The sequence below is a fragment of the Hypomesus transpacificus genome, chromosome 3 (assembly GCF_021917145.1).
Source record: "Hypomesus transpacificus isolate Combined female chromosome 3, fHypTra1, whole genome shotgun sequence".
NCBI lineage: Eukaryota > Metazoa > Chordata > Actinopteri > Osmeriformes > Osmeridae > Hypomesus > Hypomesus transpacificus.
This window is the reverse complement of record NC_061062.1, coordinates 4685150-4697622: the sequence shown is the minus strand read 5'-3', so window position 1 is coordinate 4697622 and position 12473 is coordinate 4685150. Positions and strand designations below refer to the sequence as shown.

Genomic DNA, 12473 nt, shown 5'->3' with positions numbered 1-12473 from the left:
ATGAAGACATGACAAATTAAATCTGTTCTATGTGATCATTTTGGCGTTTGGCACACTTCCAATAAGTTTTTTGGCAAATAACATTTGACATAGTTTATTCATATGTGCACATTGCTCTATATGTTAACACAAGCAGTAATCAATAGGAAACACAAGAAAGCTAATGCAGTGTTCAACTTTACATTTTCTACAAAGGCTTTCAAATCATTTGGCAATAGAAGAAAGAAAGGTGAAATTATTCCACCATGAAAGTGACAGCATGTACGAAAGCACAATGGCGTTGAAGGACGGGCATAATGATGATTCCGACTCAGGGGCTTGACTCAACAGCACTCCCTGTTGGGTGGTAGACGGCGGAGGCAGGTCTCTGAGGCGGAGAGACGCTCTGGGCTCCCCCTGTCAGAGAGCTGGAGGACGACGAGTATACAATGCGTGGTGCTTGATACCTTTGAAGAAGAAGAAAACAAATTATCATAATAATCATACACAGTCACTAAAGACTGTGACTACAGTAAATATTTAAGTATACAAACTTTATTTTTCCTCTGTTACCCTGTTAGTTACGTGTTTTGATCACATCATTGTATCTTCCGAGTAATGTGATATGTGATTTGTAATGATTCTATCTATATTGCAGTCTATTACTCACCATGATCTAGATTTCCTGACGCGGGAAGCCGTGGTTCTCTCCCTGAGGGGAACGTTAGCCAGGAGACTCCTCATTGGCCGGGGAGAGAACGCACGCTCCAGATGGGCCCCGTTCAGGTTCAGTGTAAACATGGTGGGTGGGGTCATGTCGAGCTCCAACAGCATTACATTCTCAGCCTGGAAATGACACACGAGAAGAGAGAGAGAGAGACAGTTAGAAAGGGAGGGAGGGAGGTTAATGAGACAAGCTGAGAAAATAAGTTATTTGCACAGAATTGACATTTACTCTCACTGAGTACAATTTATAAACAATAAATTACATTTTGAAATATGTAAAGTGTGTTAGCAGTACACAGTCTGGCATTAACCTGATATCTAGTTGGTGTTCCTGAAGCTGCAGCAATCTGGGCATACTGGCTGGTTGGTCTCTTTAATCCCACTACAGACAAAGGTCTTCTCTTGACTTGAGCAGGTTTACTAATGTAAGGATACAAAAGAGTAAGTAAGATAGATATCTGAAAGTTAAGGATTAATCCCATTGTTATTCATACAGTATGTAATCAATGTGCAAGGTTATTGTAAAGTGAAAACTGATATACAGTTGCCTAAGTTTGCTTAAACAATGTTTACTTATCAAACCACTGACCATTCTGAAGGGATGAAGGATCGGAACTTCCACTGGTCCTCCTCACTGTCGAAGCTCAGCCTGTTCATGATCTTGTTCTTCTCCTCGGGAGGTATGAAGTTTTCAATCAAAAGATACCTGAGTAAAAACACGTACAGAAGCCAAGCTGATCCAGTGATCACCAAGCAATTCAGTACTTCTATGTGAGACACAAGCTGATCCTGTGATCACCAAGCAATTCAGTACTTCTACGTGAGACACGGTTGCATACATTGTGTATGGGTGTGTGTGTTTTAGCTTTCACGCATCATCACTCATGGTTCCCACTCACTTGTACTTCAGTTCTCTTGTCAGTTCACTTTGTGTTTGCTCAAGCTCCTGTCTGGTTATGACGTGTTCATCACTGACATCTCCTATCTCGGCCTTCACCAACTGCAGCTTGGCGTACAGCTTTGTTAGAGAAGGACATGGTGACACGTTATTTGTCTTAAGATAACAATTTTAGGTTTTCAACAAAGAATTGTTAAAGGGGCTATACTTATTGATCAGAAGATTTCTATCTGAGGTATTATATTTTGGAAGTACTCTAGTGTAAGTACACACCATGATGACACCAGCAAATCAATAATTGTCCCTTACTTAAATTACAGTTATACAGGGATAACAAGCTTGTGCTGGGGAGTCTTCGTGTCATCTTACCCTCTTCAGCTTCTTGGTCTTGAGATCCACCTCCTGCTGCAGGGATGAGAAGGTCTCCCTCAGTTCCCCAGTCTCCTCGTCCTGATCCAACATCTGCTGCTGGATCTCTCTCTCGTGCCTTATCTGAAACACAGAGAGGAGAGTCAACACTCACACACATAGGACACACTCATTGAGGACACACACACACTGCAGAACTGTGATGAATCACGATGAGGATGTTTCTTTACCTGCTCTGCAATCTCCTGCCTCTTTAATTCCAGCATTTTCTGCTGCTCATTGGTGTGGTCAATGATATTCTTTCCTCCTACTAACAACTTGCTCTCCATGGTCTGAAAAGAAGGGAGGTGATGCATGATTATTGGACTACGTAAGACAAGAGCAGAAAATATAAACTATATTTAGAGTAACGAGAATGATACAATTATTGTCACCTTAAATTTCTCAATTATGTTTTCGATGGCCTCCTGCTCTATCTGCATAACCTCCATCGCCTTCTCCTTGTCAACCAAGGGCCTCATCTTCTCCATGGCTCCCAGCTCTGCATTCCCATTGATCCCCTTATCGTCAGTGGTCCCTCCCTTTTTCTTCATGTAGTGCTCCACATTCCGCTCCTCCTCTACAGCCTTCCACACCACCGTGTCCCTTTCAAAGGCCTCCTCCTCCTCCAATCCTGACATGCATCTACTCAGCCTCTTGCTGTTCCTCCTCCTCCTCCTCCTCTCCTTCGCCAACATACCCCGCTCCTCCAGCTGGGCTTTGAGGCGCGTGATCTCTTCCTGAAACTCCCTCAGCAGGGTATCCTTGGGATCCTCATTGATGCGAGGCTTGTTCTTGATGTTCTTGGCTCTGTTGGCGTATCTCAGGGTAGTCAAGGATTCTTCGTAGTTCATCGAGGCCGGTCCCACGGTAGCTATCATGACGGTCTTGGTGTTGCCCCCCAACGAGTCTTGGAGCAAGCGGGTCAACTTGGAGTCTCTGTACGGGACGTGGGTGCTCTTTCCGTCCACCAGGGCGGAGATCACGTTCCCCAGGGCGGAGAGGGACAGGTTGATTTTGGCAGCTTCCTTCAGACGCTTCCCTTTGGCACCTGTCTTGCTCTGACGTTCGCTGCCAGCCAGGTCGACCATGTTGAGCTTGCCGACGCGGATGTGGTCCTCACCATCTGTTCCCATCTCGCTGCACTCCACGGTGATGACAAAGATGGCATGAGACCTCGAGCTGCGCTCATTCATTTGGGTGAAACCCATAGACCTGGACTGGTCCCCAATGTTCATCACATGCTCTATCTCTGTTACGTTCTTGGTAACGACTGAGGACAGATCTTTGACGTAAACCCCGTGTTCTGAGTTTTCCTTCAACTCCAGTTTCTTGCTGTTGTCCTTGCGAAGAAGGTCTCTAATTTCTTCCTGATAAATCTCCAGGTATGATGCTCTGACCAAATACTGTTGGTTTTGGGACCTTGATATTTGGGTAAAAATGTGGTTAAATGAATTTGGGACAATCCCTCTCCTCTCCGGGTCTGTTACAATCCCTTGCATAGTGTACGTTTTACCTGTCCCAGTTTGTCCATAGGCAAATATAGTTCCATTGAAACCTTGCAAAACAGACTCCACAAGAGGTCTCACCGTGTCATCATAAATGTCGCTTTGCTTCGAGTCCCCGTCATACACAGCGTCAAACGTAAATGTTTTCATAAAATCCTCAGGTGGTGCTTTTGGATTTCGAATGGTAATCTGCCCCAGTCTGCCATTCAGCTCCAAGATGTTGTCACTGCTCGTTATCTCCCTTCGGTTGAAGGGACGGCATCGGACCACCACCCTGACCGACTCGATGTGTTTTGGTTTAGACATCATTAGTTACAAATAAAGATTTGCTTTAACATTGCAATTATTTTATAATCTGTAAAGCGATGCTTCAGTCCAACATCGTGCAGCGTCCAAACACACTACAGGTACACCCAATTCCATTAGACGATGGTTGTCCCATTGGTCCCATGTAATCACACTAATCACCGATCTGAGATAGGATTTGCTGAGTTTCGCCCCATATCCACAGAATTCAGATCCAGATAATACCGGAGAGGTACTCACCCAAACACCAAACATCCTTCGGCACGCATGATACAAAGGATGCTGCGAGATGCGCCGCCGCAAGAAAACAACTCTGTCATCCCGACCCAGCCCACGTCCCCCGGTACACACCCTGCCTGCACCGTCGCCGCAGACAATGGAAATAAGACATGTGACCAATAGAACGAATTGGATTATGGCTTAACATCGACACCGTGCGCTCATTATGTCGGATTAATGTACAGTGCAAAAATCGATCCTAATATTTCACGTACAAATATACAAGCTAAGATCGTTGGTTGAATAATATAATTTATTTCACTGTCTCAAAAATAAATCATACATCACTTCCCAAACCATGGAGTTCGATCTTAAACACATTTTTGGAGGAATCATTTAGTTTATTAAACATTCAATAGTCTAACATATATTAACAATCCAATTGAAGAAAGAACTGTTCACATGCATCGAAAATGCATTAGCATTTGCAATAAATGAACAGCCTTGCTGTTTTTTTCTCTGCCAAATCCAAACTCAGTTAGATTATTGTCAACAGGAAAACAAATTAATAGTGCTCAAAAGTACAAAAACCTCTCCAGAACCAGTTCCTGGTCATGAATTCCAACATTTGACAAATTGTAAAAATGTATTTGGATATGCCGCTTCTCTTAATTTCAGCTATAGGCACATTCTAGTGGTAAACTGCATGAATTCTATTAGATTTTTGTGGCACATGGTTGAAGTCACTTGTGAAATTTCTTGCTGGAGTCCTTTGCATGATCAAGCAGTAACTGGCACGGTGTGAAATGATTCCCATAAACGTCTTCAAACCTCTTCATCTTCTCCACAAGCTTGTCGGCACCAAACGAGTCCACAAACCGGAAAGGACCTAAAAAGTATCAAAACAGTACAAGGTCAATATCACATCAAATCCCCCCCAAATATTGTTCACAAAACAAATATTTTACACAGGAAATAGTGGTTACAATACAATCCTATTGGGTTTTCTAAGTGTAGGCTACGACAGTGAGCCTCCCTTCAGAGAACATCAAGTCACCGGGCCTCCCCCATTTTATACATTATATTCATTTCATTAATGATAATAATAACAACAAGAAAATAAATAGTTGCAACCATAAAGGGTTTTAAAAAGTTTATTTTGAACACAAGTCCTAATAGATCTCATTTTAATAAAAATCAATAATATGGCTGATGATTAATTAGTATGTAGGTTAATACTACGAGATATGAATCATATCATAATGATGCTCCAGTTGCCTTGCAGCTTGTAATGCTGAATGTTTCGACTACCTTCTTCTGTGTCTTTAGTTCCTTTACCTTTGTACTAAGAAACTCCAGCGGCTTGAACACCAAAATTTGGTGCTTGGTCCAAACTATTGGCTTGGTCTCCAGATGCCTGCGGAGTTTGCAGGGTGTCATGCTATTGTTAGCCAGAAACTATTTACAGACCACATATTGTGGCTTTGGAACATCGGCTGGTCCTGTCCAAGAAAAGCTCAACTTAAAATATATATCGTCATACTTTCTGCACTTTCTACTGGGTTCAGACATTAGGTGTGTTCAAGTTCATGCAGCACCGGCTGCAGCTGGCTGACTTGAAGCAGTGAATTCTGGTTAGACTTTTTGTCCGACTTGAGAGGGTGCCGAGGCTCGGCCACTGTGACGTATCTATCAAAGTACAGCGAGATCGATTCGAGAACTGCCGGCTGTGCAGCCCATTGCCTTTATATATAAATATATATCTATGGTGCAGCCTAGCGCATTTTCTCAAGAGCAACTGCACGGATTCTAATGACGACACAGCTATTTCATGATTGGCCAGACTCACACACGACAACTTTGACATTTGTTTTGTATGTATTCTGACACCTTCAGTTTCACCAATGCTCAAATCCAGACCAAACAGTACAATTGAATTAAATATTTGCCTTTCAGTGGCGATTTCTTTAAGACTGCAAGAGATGCTCGGATTCCCCCAAAATGTCAAAATATTTAATGGTCAAATATTGACTATTGAGTTAACATTTTAAATGTGTTAGAACACCACATTCCTTGTTTCAGTTTAACGTAATTCCCACATAAATAAATGGAAAATGTTTATGATGTAGGCCGAAAATGAGCTTCCCTGCAGCTGCACTGCGATAGCCTACTATTGTTGAAGAAAGGGGTTTTAGTCTGCCTCTTCACTAACGGAAGGTTAATTGAGTTCTGGTTGCATTATCAATCTGCAGATTGGGAAAAGAGATAACATAACCCAATACATAACCCCCCCCCCCCCAAGGCAGATCACAGATCCCTAGATTTAGGTTTGAATTGAAGAGTTGTGACCAGCAATGAGGTGGGCTTACCTCCAAGGCAGGGGGGGAAGCCCAGACCAAACACGGCTCCAATGTCCCCCTCCACAGGGTTGTTCAGGATGCCCTCCTGTAGGCACATCACGGCCTCATTGACGAACCGCGACACCAACCGGTACTGGATGTCTGAATCTGAAGAGCTGGACATAAGATATGGAAGACGTTGAAGTGAAAGGTTTGTCTGACTGCTCAAGTAAAGAATGTATTCATTATGAATAGTCATTTCTATATTTAAGATGAACATAGTTGCAGTTGGGGGGCAGGGGCAGTTGTCAACTTACACGGCAGGGTTTGGTTTCATTTTGAATTGCTCCAGAATCTCCTCAATATCAGGGTTGACGTCCTTGTGTTTGAGGCCTGGAGTGTAGACATAGCAGCCCTTTCCTGACTTGCGCCCTATAGACCCCAAAACACAATCCATCATAAAAAGGTGAGGAGGAGAGTACTTTAAGACGCTTGTTTGGACGTTTTTGCTTCCACGCTTCAATGGCGCATTTCTATCAACTTTGTAAGTTACGAATCCTTATGAATCAAATGGTGACTATCATCACCCGCCACCACCCGCCACCCCCCCCCCCCCCCCCCCCCCCCCCCAGTCATACACCCCAGCTAAGAACAACCCCTACCCGTGAAACCCTTCTCCACCATGGTCTTCAGAACCTCCACATTTCCTCCCCCGAAGCGCGAGCCGAAGGCCTTGCCCAGGTCCTCCGCCACGTGGGCGGCCACGTCAATGCCCACTTCATCAGCCAGAGTGGCGGCTCCCACGGGGAAGCCGAAGCCTGTGGTGAGGGAGTCCAGCTTCTTAGGGTCCACCCCCTCCTACAAAGGGAGACCAGTTGGTTGATGCAGTCGCCAAGCACATTAGAGGCCGCCGGGAGCGCGTCACTCCCGGAACTCATGAGAAGGATGTCCAACCAACAAAGCTCGCCGGAGGGTTATTTTCCATGGCTAAATCCTACTCACCTGAAGTACTCTGACGGCTTCCGCCAACATGGGAGCCAGACACCTGGTGGTATAGAAACCGGGCCCGTCCTGTGAACAGCAGATGAAACGCCAATCAGACCAAAATGTTCACATCAATCGTGAACAAGGCCTGGGACCCAGACCACTCTGCCAGATCGTGGTCTCTTTGCTCTGGCAGTTGGGTCTGGCCACCCTCCCATTCAAACTGATTCCCCTCCAACCAAAATCTGGTCGGGCCAAACGGGATCTTTTATCTGATATGGGCCGTGTTTAACACAGTGACCATACAGAGGAGCGCCATTGAGGCATTGTTTCCAAAACAACTAAGATGATGTTTTATTGCATCTATCCAATGATTTCCAGTTGCTCCCAGACATTATGGTCTGCGCACTTGGAAAACAAAAATGGAACTGAGAGGCTCCAGACTAAAGCGCATTTGTGAATTGGTCTGGCGATGCCAGGCTACCGGCAGAGCCATGCCAATGCCAAAAGGACCATCCATATTTCTTTGTTTTCACGCATTTAAATGGATCATTACCAACAGCCTTGACAGACTCATCACCTCTGTAATTCTACTAGCCGTTTTTGAGGAGATGCTAGTAGCACGCTAACAGGATGTCGTGTGTTCAGCCTCACCCCAACAACTATGATAACCTTCCCCTGCTTCAGGCCCACGGCCACAGCCGCGGCCGTCGTGTCTTTAGAGGTTTGGTCCGTGGTGATGATCTCCAGCAGCTGCATCTTGTCCACTGGAGAGAAGTAGTGCATCCCAATGACCTGCAGTGAGGACGTGACACCACGCGGTTAGCGAGATCCAGGGATCCTGGCAGTGCAAATCTCTAGGTAGGCAGGCAGCTCAACTTCAGCCCAGCTGTAGGAAACATACCTTTTCTGGTCGCTTGCTAGCAGCTGCAATGTCTTTGATGGGCAGAGCAGAGGTGTTGGTGGCAAATATACAGTTAGGAGAGACCACCTGTCAATTTAAAATGTTACATTTGATTAATTCAACAGATGCTTTTATCCTGCGCGACATGTAAGGCATATAGTATTACAGTAGTTAATCAAGGACCAGATGTAGGCCATTAGAACTGTATTTCAGTGGTCAGATCATAGCCACAAAATGGTTGCTGAGCTTTCACGTACCGCCTCCACCTCCTTCAGGACCTTATGCTTGATGCTGAGGTCCTCAAACACAGCCTCCACCACCATGTCTGCCTTCTCAAAGCCGCTGTAGTCCAACTGGCCTTTGAGGTTGGACAATATGGAATCTCTTTCAAAAGTGGTGATGTTCTTCTTTCTGGCTTTGTCATTTAGGCTGGAAATGAAAGACAGGGCCGTTTCAATGAAGTGCATCAGCTGTGAGGTCATGTGTTAGGAGATTGTTGGGGTCGAAAGAATTGTGTTTGAACTTGAAGTTCATCCTCTACAACCCACCCTTTGTAGACTTGCTGCTCTCCCCTGGCCAGGCCCTGCACAGTGGTGTCCTTCAGGATGGTGTTGATGCCCTTGTCCACAGTCACCTGGGCGATGCCCGCTCCCATCAGCCCTGCCCCCAGGATGGCCAGACTCCTGTAGGAGCACCAGCAACACTGCTTACAGCCAACACCTTCTAGGGTCTTACTATACTTTGGTCAAGTTAACAATGGACTTTAAACCACATGAGAAAATTACTTTTGATCATACAGTACATGCAATGGAAAGTTTAAGATGGACTAAAGACCACATTCAATTTGGAATTGTGATAACACCGTACATGCAATGAGATGTCAGAATGCTTATGAGTGGCTTCCCAACCACCTTGCGCTAAACAATTCAACTTACTTCACTTCCTTCTCAGGGACACCAAAGCGGTTCTTCTTACATGCTACTTGGCCATGGTAGAGGCCAACTAGAGCACCCGACTCTGAGGTTCTTGCTAATTGGCCAAAGTTCTTGAATTTCAGAAAACGATTGGTTAGGGTTCATGACAAAAACAAAGAACAGTTTTTCACAGTGGCAATAATAACTGGTGACATTTTAATACCGTTTCATGACATACGTTTCTGTTTGCCACTCACCTGTGATTCAGCCAAATACCCAGCATCTGGACCCAGCTCCAATCCAGCCTTCACACACTGAAATAGTTATTTTATAACATTAGATGTAGGTAGCTATGACTGTGGAACCAGACAAGGAGTTCCTTGTGTAGCTGTTTGCAGAAACGACTGCAGCCCTACAATAACCACCCAACAAAATACAAAGCCATCAATTGCACAACGACAACAATCCTTCTCACCTCAATTATTTTCAGCGGGGCAGGATACAGTCCCTTGCTCTGCTTCATGACTTTCCCCTGGACAGTGTTATAGATTTGTTTCCGAACTAACTCAAAGCTCATGACGTAGTCTTGGACTTCTAAATGGTGTAAGGAGAGAGAACGGTCACATCAACACGGCACATTTTCTTGGATAACTTTAGCGTGAGAACGTAGTAGCATATCTCATTATCTACAGTCACCCACTCTGCATTAAGCCTTTCTCTTTGCTGAGGGGAATTTTCTTGTTGACTATTCCCCTGGCACATTCAACAGCAATCTCCTCAAGGTACTCCATCGTTCTGTCCTCTGGACTCTTCAACCCCGGACCTGAGCAATGTGATGCCAAACATAGACAGTATCATTGAACCATTGAAGCAGAGAGAATAAGTCACAAAGACATCCTTTGTCGACATTAAGAACACTTCTGTACCAAGTGGATCTACGAGTTGGTGCACGAGGCCCATCTTCTTGGCTTTATCAGCGCGGATGTTTCTCCCAGTCAACATCATGTCGAAGGCACCTGGAACACCCACCTAGGAACAGAACCACGTACAAGGCCTTTGTCAGCTGGATTTGATTACAAATTCAGTATAATGGTAAAAACCATATTTCTGATGGTCAGAAACGTGCATGTATCAGACATGCTGCGGTTGTAGCTGTTGCAATATACAGTTTCTCCCCAAAACAAAGAAAAAAGTGTCTGTGAAATGCTATTTTGTAAGTCGTTGCACATTGTAATTGATTTCCAGAGGTTTCCCAAACACCAACCATTTTAGGGAGTCTCTGTGTTCCACCAGCTCCAGGTAGGAGGCCCAGCATCACCTCTGGGGTGCCAAGGACTGTCTTCTTGCTCTTGGTGGCAATTCTGTACTGGCAGGCGATGGCAAACTGAAGCCAAAAAAAAATCATGAATGATAAAACAAAGTCTAAAATTGTACTTGTGGAAACCTGAAAACAAAAGTGCTGATGATGATCGAGTTGTGTCACAGCTTGTGCACGGACTTGTGCTCACCTCTAAGCCCCCACCCAGACAGGAGCCATTGATGGCAGCAACCACAGGCTTTGGGGATTTCTCAATCTTCTCAAACATCTTCTGTCCCTCCTGGGAAAGTTTGGTGACCTCCTCTGCACTGTTACATGCCTGGATCATACTGCGATGGACAGACATCACAGTCAAACAGTTGACTTCACAGTAAGCTTTATGGATCATTCAGAAAATGGCACAAAAGTGGACCCACTTTTACCAATATGGATATAGTTCAGTAGTTTTAAGTATTTGAATGCAGATCAATAGTATCTTTGGATAAAAGCATCTGCTAAATGATTACATTACTTTAATTAATCAATATGAAAGTGAGGTTTTGGTTTACTTGATGTCAGCACCAGCAATGAAACAGCCAGGCTTGGAGGAGATGAGGACAGCACTCGTAATAGCATCATTGGCCCATACTTCACTCATCACTTCTGCCATCTCATTTTGCATTTGGATAGACAGTGTGTTGACCTAGGAGAAACATTACACATTCAGGGTTTTGGCATGAATGTTGCAATGTACAGAAGAAAATGACAAAGGAGGATCTCTTACCTTGGAATTTGGGTCATTAATTCGAATGACTGCCACATCCTCTTTGATCTCGTAACTGACATGGGTTCTGGCTAATGAAAAAGGATGCACATAGTATATTCATTGAAATATTCTTACACATTCAGAACAATTTGATCTGTTAATTGGTATGTTGTTACCTGACATGACTGGTGCAACTGAGAAGGTACGATGGGAGAAACCTGGGCAAAAAAATAAAAAAATACAGTACATAAAAAAATAAAGTTAAATTATGGTCATTGGACTTCGCAAGGCAACGGATAGAATAAAACCCTTTCTCTGTTTATGACAGGGAATATCATGTTTGTTTATTCTGCGCAACGCTGAAAGCAATTTCAATTTGTATGGTCAAGCATTGACCTCAAAATACCCATTCGCTCCCTGTGAACTCTCACCTAGATTCCCCGCCTACAATTGTCTGGAGGCATACAAATGATTGACAATGACTGCGTGGATTTAAACAGTTCAAAGCCATTTGGGTAGTCGAGGCTAAGTGACAATTTACAGCTGAAAAAGTAGTAGATAGAAGTAACATACAAACGTAAAGAAATGCAAAGCTCTACACACACCACGTTAGCTGCTAATACTAGATAGCAGCTAGCCCTGAATGGGACAACCGGCTAACTACAGACAGTAACAGCGAGATACCCGGCTAACTAGGTGGGTTCGAAGACCATGGTCGAGTTGAGCTGGGACATTGCTAGAAGCTAGCTTCCAAAATTTAGGCTAGTTATGCAAAGGCTAAGAAAGCCAAAACCACGAATTCATAGGCTAATTATGAGCTAACCAGTTGTCATTGTCAGGCAATTATGCCACCGTAGCTAGCAGATGTCCTACATGATTTACAACAATACGTTTACATAGTCTGGCTATCACAAACTTCTTAAACTTGAACGACAAGGAACATGCCATTTGTACCTGAGAGAAGGGCATATCTCCTTGCTGTTATCCTAGATAACGCACCCAGAGCACGTACACTTGCCATCTTGGGAGGTCAAGAACAAACCTATCTGACAACCGGAAGGCATTAGATTCAGATTCCGCATCACATGGTCCTCTATATTAAAAAAACATGAACACAAGGTGGCAGCCAAGGCTAAGAAATCGAGTGCTTAACTTCACAAATATCATAATTTAATAGCAAAGCTCTAGTTCCTACATACTGATCAGGACAGGTACCCCAAAAAGC

General features: G+C 44.2%; 2 protein-coding genes across 2 annotated transcripts; both read right to left on the bottom strand.

Moving 5' to 3' along the window:
• Nucleotides 1-63: 63 nt before the first annotated feature.
• Nucleotides 64-4092, bottom strand: LOC124466253 (kinesin-like protein KIF3C). Its single transcript, XM_047018045.1, has 8 exons — nt 2407-4092; nt 2203-2304; nt 1973-2095; nt 1605-1723; nt 1295-1411; nt 1017-1125; nt 650-825; nt 64-446 (listed from the first exon to the last, which is right to left on the bottom strand). The coding sequence occupies exons 1-8, from the start codon at nt 3826-3828 to the stop codon at nt 311-313; spliced, it is 2304 nt and encodes a 767-aa protein (XP_046874001.1). The 5' UTR covers nt 3829-4092; the 3' UTR covers nt 64-310.
• Nucleotides 4093-4338: 246 nt separating this feature from the next.
• Nucleotides 4339-12309, bottom strand: hadhab (hydroxyacyl-CoA dehydrogenase trifunctional multienzyme complex subunit alpha b). The gene is made up of 20 exons (XM_047018055.1): nt 12203-12309; nt 11425-11466; nt 11267-11337; nt 11052-11185; nt 10694-10832; nt 10450-10569; nt 10112-10214; nt 9886-10008; nt 9661-9779; nt 9443-9499; nt 9207-9316; nt 8820-8954; nt 8529-8700; nt 8272-8358; nt 8022-8162; nt 7386-7454; nt 7046-7241; nt 6701-6815; nt 6414-6559; nt 4339-4933 (listed from the first exon to the last, which is right to left on the bottom strand). Exons 1-20 carry the CDS (start codon nt 12267-12269, stop codon nt 4788-4790), a joined length of 2292 nt encoding a protein of 763 aa, XP_046874011.1. The 5' UTR covers nt 12270-12309; the 3' UTR covers nt 4339-4787.
• Between the last annotated feature and the right edge of the window lie 164 nt (nt 12310-12473).